General features: G+C 36.9%; 1 protein-coding gene across 3 annotated transcripts in view; it reads left to right on the plus strand.

Moving 5' to 3' along the window:
* The window catches only part of FAT4 (FAT atypical cadherin 4), a 190476-nt gene extending 181929 nt beyond the window's left edge, over window positions 1-8547 (plus strand). For 2 of the 3 annotated variants that reach the window (XM_012558542.1, XM_004386861.1), the window contains exons 16-17: window positions 4241-4502; window positions 5492-8547. In XM_012558542.1, the coding sequence (XP_012413996.1) occupies window positions 4241-4502; window positions 5492-7359 (2130 nt within the window). In that variant the 3' untranslated portion in view covers window positions 7360-8547. The remainder of the gene's footprint in view (window positions 1-4240; window positions 4503-5491) is intronic. The other variant, XM_012558543.1, reaches the window with a different exon arrangement.
* The last annotated feature ends 1903 nt before the right edge of the window (window positions 8548-10450 follow it).

Below are 10450 nucleotides of genomic sequence, written 5' to 3' on the forward strand. Positions count from 1 at the left end.
AACTGTTAAATGAGGAACTATTTTGTTCTGTAAGCCTTCACCTGAAGTACAATAAAAAAAACAATGTACATCTTTTCTACTTTAAAAACAAAACAAAATGATAATGTGTCTTTGAAATGGAAAGATGTTCTCAAAGAGCTACTCCGAACACTGATATATGTGTATCAATTGGCAGGATTAAAATAAGGGAAAAAAAGAAATTATCTGTCTTTATTCTGAAGCATGTGTTCCATGGACTATTTACGTAAAACTTGTGTTACTAGGTATCTTCAGGACTTATTGTAAGTAAAATTTATGTTAACTTCTGCAAATAATTTCTAAAAAAATAGCTTTTAAACATGACATTTCATGAGAATAATGTACTATCATTAGACTTTTACATAATTCTTTGTTTTCTGGTCAGGAAAGGAATATAATTGTTAAATCAATGAATGGTTTTATTTGATATGCATTTCCCATCAGTTCTTAGCTTTCTTAATCTTTAAAACTGTTAATCTGCTTTCTTTCACATACGAAAAAGTCTTTATCTCTTAGACGATAAACTTTTTGGTCAGTAATTTTGACTGCTTTTCATTGATGTCATTTTGTATGTTATAAATCTACTGATAATTTTTGTGATATGAATTTTAGTAAACTATTAGAAAATGAGTCCAGATTTCCTGAATTATTTTCACTTATTAACCAACATTTTGAAAATTACTAAGAAGTTAGTTCCTGAAGGAAAAGGGAAATATACATAGACAAGTATTAGGTTTAAGTCACATATAATACTAAAAATAAAAACAGATGTTTACCTCTAAACTTCCGCCTTTTTATCATCAGAATTTCTCTCTGTCCATGCCAACTCCTGTCATCTTGCGTGTTCAATCTTTAAGGTGGAATAGAAAAACCATTATTTTTAAATTTTCAAATTATAACCCTCTAGTCCAGTAGTTCACAACTGGGGGTGATTGTGTCCCCAGGGGACATTTGGCAATGTCTAAAGATATTTTTTGATAATCACAAGTCAGGGGAGTGTACTACTGGCATCTAGTGGGTAGAGGCCAGGAATGCTGCTAAATGTCTTACAATGCACTGAACAGCCTCCCATAACAAAGAATTATTTGATCCAAAATGCCAGTAATGCTGGGGTGGAGAAACCTTGCACTAATGCCATTCAACAGAACATCTTCAGGTTGGAATTTCACCTCTATTATTGCTACAAAGGGCCCTGTTCCAGAATTAATAAAGCAAATGCAGAGCACATAAGCCATGCACAATATTATTATTTGGTGTTTATAGTTTTTGTTGAAAAGTGTATCAGAAATAAAGAAAAAAAGAATTAGACTTTCATACTTTAGAAAATTAAGGATCAAGAAACATTTTTATGTTTTGAGAGTTTTTGACTATGAGGTCTGAGCTTTATCTGTTTAAGCTCCTTTCAAATTCTCATGCTATTTAAATGGCATATGAAGCATTTCTGTACATTATCTCTTTAAGCTAAGGAATTCAAGTCAAAATACAATGTGGTTGAAGAAATCAGAGACAAAATTTTTTCATTCTTAAGGAAGAAGCCGAATGTCATGATCCATTTTTGTCACCATAGAATCTTGCATTTCCAATGGGACAGAGCCCTGCAATTTCTCCATGTTTCTTTGCAGTGGTGGCAAGCACTTAGAAAAGAATTGTTTTTCCCCTCTTAGGGAAAGTAAATGATAATGAGTAAAAAGAATGAGTAATCCGGACCAAAATGCATATTTATTTTGTGTAAAATTTTGAAATGCTTTTTTTCAGAGAGTTTAAGGGACTTGGCAGGTAAAGTAAACAGATAAGAAAAGAACAAGGATAAAAGAGAACTACATAGACAGGAAGACTGGCTGTTGTAAGCAGGCAAATTATTTGGATGAGGGGAACAGGATATGCTTATACAGGCTAGGAAGCTGGTTAGAATGGACTGCTACTTATCAGTTATCTTATCCATGACCAAGGCTCCTGCTTTACTTCTTTCTTTTGGCTCACTTTCTGACAGTTTTCTTTTTCTTATTTTTGCTTGCTCTTAATCTTTATCTCTGTTTCTCTGTCTCTCTGTTTTGTTCACCATCTCTCTCTCAGACACACACACACAGGCAGCCAAAAGCTATCTTGTGAAAAAGAAAAAAAAAAAACCTTAGATAAATGAATAAATGAGATTCCATATGGTTAGAGAATAGAGAGTGTGCCAAGAGTGGGTAGTAATAGCAATGTGAGGAGAGAGGAGAATGTGTAGAACATCTAGGCTCTCTTTGAATAAAGAAGAAATTCAGAGAAACTTTCAGAGAGCAAAGCAAAAAGACAGCAGACTTGTATAAAACTGTGTTGACACTGGATTTTAAGTTCTTCACAAAGCTTTCTTCATTCATGGCATAGATGCTGTATTAATAGTCAGGTGATAGACTTCATTCCTATTTTAAATCAATTCTATTGTTTTGACATGCAGCATCCACTCAATGGCAACGGGTTTGGTTTGCCTTTAATTATATATATATATATATATATACACATATATATATATTCAAGTGGGGCTACATATACAATACAGATTTGAGATGAAGGATTCAAAGCCCTATAGACTAATAAATAAATAAACAAATAAATTGATTAATAAATAACACCAAATGAAAAGTAAGCACGATATTTTGAAAGTTAGGAAGGCTGTGTTAAGTAGAGTATTATGGAGAAAGAAAACATGAAGAATATTTTAATGAGAACTTATATTCTTATTTACCACCCTCCCTGTTACATTCCAAGTGTTCTCTCTTCAGAAATTTGTCAGATGAAGGGATGACAAGTAGGAGAGAAGCAGAGAATGGAGAGAACACTCTTCCCCAATGCTTCCTTTCAAAAATAACTCTGGCTATAACCAAAAAGAAGCTATTTTTACATGAGATATTGCCCATTTGATGAAACATATTGTCATTTAACTAGAATGTTCATTTCTCCCCCAATCTGATTTTGATAACTGAAATATATTCTTACCTAGACAGATTGCTTTAATAAAACAATACTATATTAGTAGTGTATGTAAATGTATTAGGCATATTTTCTACAAAGTACAAATGACCTGATTTTTAGTTCTACCAGATGTTTGTTGCATGTAGGAGTAGCATTTGATCTGAGTGACAAAATCATTTGTTCCATCCCTTCTTTCCCTTATTTTGAGGCACAGTGCCACGCTATCCCCTTGCCAAGGCACCAGCTCTACCTGACAGAAGTGACAGGCTTATGCTCTCTGAACCAAATGTTCATTTTGCCTCATAAATTATTTCATTTTCTAAAGTTGTCTACTCAGGATACTGGAAACTTCGTAGCTGGAAACTGGAGTAGGAGCATCCTGTTACCCGATGTTCTACTGGGCAAAGTAAAAGAAACCAAATATCCTTCAGATAAATTGCAAAAGAACCAAAATGAAGACTTGCCCAGACACTTAATTATTAAGAGCTTGCCATTATTCATCATAGTTTTTCATCTCAAAAAATAGTATAAATAACAAGTATGATTTTTCCAGTAAGTAAATAAGGAGTATGGAATTTTCCTAAAATTCCAGTGTGTAATAGTTGAGAGGCAAATTATTTATTTTTGTCTTTATTTTTCCAACTGTGCTTTATTTTTAGCTAAGTAATTCATTTTTCTTTTTGCAAGTGGTTTTTAACATTTTTTGATCACTATGGGCCAATTGAAGGAGCCCTGGTGGTATAGTGGTTAAAGCACTTGGCTGCTAACCAAAAGGTCTGCGGTTCCAACTCACCAGCCAGTCCTTGCAAATCTTATGGGGGAGGTTCTCCTCTGCCCTATAGGGTCACTATGAGTCAGAATTGACTCAATGACAGTGGGTTTGGTTTGGTTTGTTGTTATGGGCCAATTAAATTGACAAATAAAGTACACTCACCATTGCCTTTAAAATATTAATAATCACCAAAGAGGTGTAATTCACTTACCTTAAATGGGTATTCCCTCCATTATTATCATAATTGTGTTCTGGAGAATAATTCTATGCATCTTGAAAATACAGGTATAAATATATGAAGTCCTTGAACTATTAAAACTATTAAATAAAAATATAGACACGTGTACCCTAAAATGTGTAAGTATACTCTAATACAACCAAACACCTTAGCTGATCTATTTGTTTCAGTTTAGTCAACATTTTAAATTTTATCTCCATTAATAATTTTATCCAAACATACCATATTTTAATTGTATCCTGTTTGAATATGTTTTACAGATTAAGAATGGCAAAGTTCATTTCACGTCAGATGCAGGAGTCGCTGGGAAAGTGGAGAGAAATATTCCTGAAGTGTATGTTGCGGATGGTCACTGGCATACTTTCCTAATTGGAAAAAATGGAACAGCCACAGTATTGTCTGTTGACAGAATATTTAACAGAGATATTATCCACCCTACTCAGGATTTTGGTGGCCTCGATGTGCTTACTATATCTCTTGGAGGAATTCCACCCAATCAAGCTTATCGAGATACTCAAACAGGTAAATGTTTATGTAGCGTAGAGTCACAAAAGAAAGGTGATATGTTCCTCAAAAAATAGTTGGATTTCTGATAATATCAATTATGGATTTTCTAAGATTATTACAGCTATCTGTAGACAGTTTGTAATAAATTGTCAGTCATCACTCCCTTTAGCCTCTTGCAACTGTCCTACAGAGTTCTTACTTCAGCTTATTGTGTTTTGATGCTTTGCTTGCCATCCAAGTGTTTATTTATACATTCATTAATTTATTCATTCATTTGCTCATTCACATGACAGATACTCACTGAGCCCTGTGCTTGGCACTGAGAGTACAATGGGGGAATAAATAAATAGCCACTACTCTTATGAAGGAACCCTTGTGGCTCAGTGGTTAAAGTGCTTGGCTGCTTCCCAAAAGGTTGGCAGTTCGAACCCACCAGCTGCTCCACGGGAGAAAGATGTAGCAGTCTGCTTCAAGATTTATAGCCTTGGAAACCCCATGGGGCAGTTCTACTCTGTCCTATAGGGTTGCTGTGAGGCAGTGGTTTTGGTTTCAAGTTTTATGTATATATGTACACATATATGTAATAAAATTTGCCATTTTGACTATTTTTAAGTGTAAAATTCAGTGACATTAATTATATTCACTATGTCACAATGTTATGCAACCTTCACCCTACCTGTTTTCAAAGGTGTTTCCCATCTTGCCAGACAGAAACTCAGTACCCCTGAAGCAATAACCCCATTTTCCCCTCCCACCTGCCCCTGGTAGCCACTCATCTACTTTGGTCTCTATGTATTTGCCTTTTCTAGATATTTCATGGGATGACACAATATTTGTCCTTCTGTGTCTGACTTATTTCACTCACCATAATGTTTTCATGGTTCATCCATGTCTTAGCATATACCAGATGTCATTGCTCTTTACGGTCGAATAATATTCCATTGTATGGATATACCACATTTTGTTCATCCGTTTCTCTAATGATGGACTCCTGTTTCTCCCAGCAGGTTTTGATGGCTGTGTTGCTTCTATGATGTACGGAGGAGAAAGTCTTCCTTTCAGTGGGAAGCATAGCTTGGCATCCATCTCAAAAACAGATCCCTCCGTGAAGATTGGCTGTCGTGGCCCAAACATTTGTGCCAGCAACCCCTGCTGGGGCGATTTACTATGCATCAATCAGTGGTATGCCTACAAGTGCGTGCCTCCTGGAGATTGTGCCTCTCACCCATGCCAAAACGGTGGTAGCTGTGAGCCTGGCCTGCACTCTGGCTTCACCTGTAGCTGTCTGGAGTCACACACAGGGCAGACCTGTGAAACGGTGGTGGCCTGTCTCGGTGTCCTGTGCCCTCAGGGGAAGGTGTGCAAAGCTGGAAGTCCTGGGGGGCATGTCTGTGTTCTGAGCGAAGACCCTGAAGAGATTTCCCTGCCTCTGTGGGCTGTGCCTGCCATCGTGGGCAGCTGCGCCACCGTCCTAGCCCTCCTGGTCCTGAGCCTGATTCTGTGTAATCAGTGCAGAGGGAAGAAGGCCAAAAGTCCCAAGCAGGAGAAGAAACCGAAGGAGAAGAAGAAAAAGGGAAGTGAGAACGTTGCTTTTGATGATCCAGACAATATTCCCCCCTATGGAGATGACATGACTGTGAGGAAACAGCCCGAAGGGAACCCTAAACCGGATATCATTGAAAGAGAAAACCCTTATCTTATCTACGATGAGACTGACATTCCCCACAACTCAGAAACCATACCAAGTGCCCCTCTGGCTTCACTGGAGCAAGAGATAGAGCACTATGATATCGACAATGCCAGCAGCATCGCCCCTTCGGATGCCGACATCATCCAACACTACAAGCAGTTCCGCAGCCACACACCTAAATTTTCTATCCAGAGGCATAGTCCCCTAGGCTTCGCAAGGCAATCCCCCATGCCCTTAGGAGCAAGCAGTTTGACTTACCAGCCTTCATACAGTCAAGGTTTAAGAACCAGCTCCCTAAGCCACTCAGCTTGCCCTACTCCCAACCCTCTGTCTCGACACAGTCCAGCTCCTTTCTCCAAGTCCTCTACTTTCTATAGGAATAGCCCAGCAAGGGAATTACATCTTCCTACAAGGGATGGGAATACGTTGGAAATGCATGGTGATGCCTGCCAGCCTGGCATTTTCAACTATGCCACGCGGCTTGGAAGGAGAAGCAAGAGTCCTCAGGCCATGGCATCGCATAGTTCTAGACCAGGGAGTCGCCTAAAGCAGCCAATTGGACAGATTCCTCTGGAATCTTCTCCTCCGGTGGGACTCTCCATTGAAGAGGTGGAGAGGCTGAACACCCCTCGCCCTAGAAACCCAAGTATCTGCAGTGCAGACCACGGAAGGTCTTCTTCAGAGGAGGACTGCAGAAGGCCACTGTCCAGGACAAGGAACCCAGCAGATGGCATTCCAGCCCCAGAATCTTCTTCTGATAGTGACTCCCATGAGTCATTCACTTGCTCTGAAATGGAATATGACAGGGAGAAGCCAATGGTATATACTTCCAGGATGCCTAAATTATCTCAAGTCAATGAGTCTGATGCAGATGATGAAGATAATTATGGGGCCAGACTGAAGCCTAGAAGGTACCATGGCCGCAGGGCTGAGGGAGGACCTGTGGGCACACAGGCAGCAGCACCAGGGGTGGCTGACAACACACTGCCCTTGAAGCTTGGGCAGCAAGCAGGGAATTTCAACTGGGACAACCTTTTGAACTGGGGTCCTGGCTTTGGCCATTATGTGGATGTTTTTAAAGATTTGGCATCTCTCCCAGAAAAAGCAGCAGCAAATGAAGAAGGCAAAAGTGGAACAACTAAGACAGTCCCCAAAGATGGGGAAGCAGAACAGTATGTGTGAACTTTTTGTACTGGCATTATAGAACTATGAAACCCTGAAATACTCAAACCATTTTAAAGCTGCCGGCGAGGCTGGGTCACGTTTGAGAAACAGGCCAGTATGGACTGGTGGTTGAGCAAAACCTTTAAAAAATAATAACCACAATGCTGCTGAAACAGACTCAAAACAACTCTTAATTTAAATATGCTTGGTTCAGTTTCTTTTCCTGCATGCTTTGTATTTTGTGATTAGCTATGTGGCATGCAGCATTTGAAGTTTTTTCTTATTTACCAATGTTTGATTTGTGATTTTTAAAATTAATGTTGTTACCATTGCAGAAATGAACTTGTGTTTTCACAGCGGGGTATGTGTATTCTTTCCATTGCATCATTATTGTGATTATATTTTCCATTGCAAGATTCCTGAGGTTTAACCAATCCTTGTAAAGTGTAAAATAATGATAGAAAAGAGCCCTCCTATCTGTGAGTGAAAGACTACGCAGTATTAACATGTTTCAGAACTATAGTTTCCATATTTGATGTTGCTCAGAAATGGTTGCGTATTTGAGTAAGTTGGACATGACAGTGGGTACTAAAATTAAGTCATTTTTGTGTAGCACTTTAGGACTTTCTTACAAAATTGTGTTGAAACTTCTGCATCTCTTTGTAAATGGTTATCATCTTGTAACTCCCATCAGGCTTTTCACCAAGAACAAAATGATTGGATGTTGTTCCCAGTACACTGCCACCTTCTTATGTGGAATGATATTCTCAGCAGCACTTCTAAGAGACACTTTTACAAGTTATTTATTGAAAAAAAAATTGTTCTATGCTTTTAAAATTTTAAAGAATTGACTTAAAGAAAGCCTATGATTGTACTTATTTTTCAACCACGTAACATTCACCCTAAGTACCCAGTTTTTATAATTTATACAAATTCAAATGTCAGCACTTCATTACTTCCTGTCATTTTGTAGATCCTTTTTTTAATACTGTGTAAAAGCCTTTTTTTTACACGTAAGCTGTGTTTTTGATACTGATATTTTCCTATGCTGAATATTTTCTTACTTTCAGGGAAGGTAAGAAAATACTTTTTTTACATTTGTTACTTATGTAACATTCATATTTTTCACATTTTGGTATTTGTAACATACTGTATGCTTTCTACTTGTAAATGCCAACAATAGAATTAAAATATTTATTTAAAATACTTTGTATTCACAAGTGTAATACTAATTTGTCATCTTTCTAAACCCTTTTTTGGATGCCTAATTGAGAATAGTCTCTGCTTATAAATAAGGTGTGGCAGGTTGAACTATAAACGGGCAACGTCATGTTCTTTTCAAAAACATGAGTAAGGATAATTGCCAGAACAGATATTTTAAGGTAACTTTAGTGCATTCCTATCTGTCAGAATTCTTGGATGTCCCTGGTGTATAATGAGTCTAGACTAGGTTGGTCTTAGGGGACTAACTTTGTTTTGAACCTGGTGTAAGTATGCTGATAATAAATGTTTGGAAGCTCTCAGAAGAGTGTATTCACCGAAGGCCGGCCTTGGACAAAGCTTATAGTTATAGGAATATCAATGAATTAAAGCTAGTTATAGAAAAATGTCTGGCTTGAATTTTCTCCAAGGACCCATCCCAGAATTCTCTAAATCCAATCATAGGTAGAATGACAGGGTGAGCTTTCCTACACGTCTGCCTTTTATTTATTGATCACTCTGCTGTTTAAATTCTAAACAAACTTTATTTTTCCTTAGCTAAGGCAAACCTCTATTTTCGAGTAATCATGTAACAGTGAAAAAACTCAGAAGAAAATGGATCCATTTGTATATAAAATGTTACATCTGAAGTAACAGAACTTGTACAGATTATCTTCTAATCTCAGAACTTTTAAAATTAAACACCTGTCCCCAAACCTAATATATGCTAAGAGTATCAACCACTAATACTGACTGTACCATATCTAATGGGAATTTTAATAATGTATAAAGGGTTCAGTAAATACAAATATTTTTAAATCAACACCACCAGATTGAGATTTGTGACAGGATCATTTGTCATTAAATAATGCTGAGATTATTGTTTTTTCTTTCAAAATAGGAAGCAAAATGTGAGTTTAATCTAAATCATTAAATTCCTTTGATGTGGTCTAAATCATTAAATTATTTTAATGTGGTTTAGAGACGGATAGTGTTTAAGACACTAACCTTATTTTATTTTCTGTTATTGTTGTTGCCTGGGATGAGCCAACATGTTTTGATATTTCCTAATGAATTTTAGTATTATGAATTTATGCTCCAAATATGGAAACACATTGATTGCTTTGCGTAAGTCAAAACAGAATATATTATTTTTGTCTCAAGAAACTCTGAAGCATCTTGATGTCCTCAAGAATATAAACTCTATAATTGATAACAGAGTTAAAAGTAAAATGATAAACATGACTACAGCTAAGAGTTAAGGAGAAAGGACCTGATGCCAAGATTCTATATTCTTATTCCTAAGAATTCTTTGTGAAATGGAGAATTATTATTCTCTTGATTAATCAATCCCAGTTTAGGAACAAGATAGGATTCTTATATGAAAGTTTCAAGTTTTGGCTCTTGGAAATCTTTTCCATCAAAGCAAGAATATTTACAGCAAAACCTATCCGGGATGTATGAAATGAAGTTTTCATTTAAATAAAGTAGTGAAATGACAAAGCATATACTTTTTTGGAGGCACAGGGTGGAATTTCAGTTAGTCCCCAATGTACAATGAATTTGAGCTACTACAAACCACACCCATCCACTGGGTTTTTTTTTTTTTTTTTTTGATACCACTTATGTTAGTAATATGTTGCAATGTGTAATTTGCTGATGTTATCATTCTCAGATGTTCAGCTGTTCCGTTGCAAATGTTCAATTTTATGATTTACTGCTCAAAGTACTGCCAGATTTTTAAAGATAACGATAACAAACATAATAATAATGAAAAAAAAATGCGGTATTTGATTTACCTCAGAACTGACTTACAAAGGAGTCATCAGAACGGAATCCCATCATTAAGTCAGGGGCAACTTGTACAGACAAATTTACAAGGTAACAATCCTTACAAATAAATGATCAG

Source organism: Trichechus manatus, unplaced genomic scaffold (genome assembly GCF_000243295.1).
Source record: "Trichechus manatus latirostris isolate Lorelei unplaced genomic scaffold, TriManLat1.0 scaffold00174, whole genome shotgun sequence".
NCBI lineage: Eukaryota > Metazoa > Chordata > Mammalia > Sirenia > Trichechidae > Trichechus > Trichechus manatus.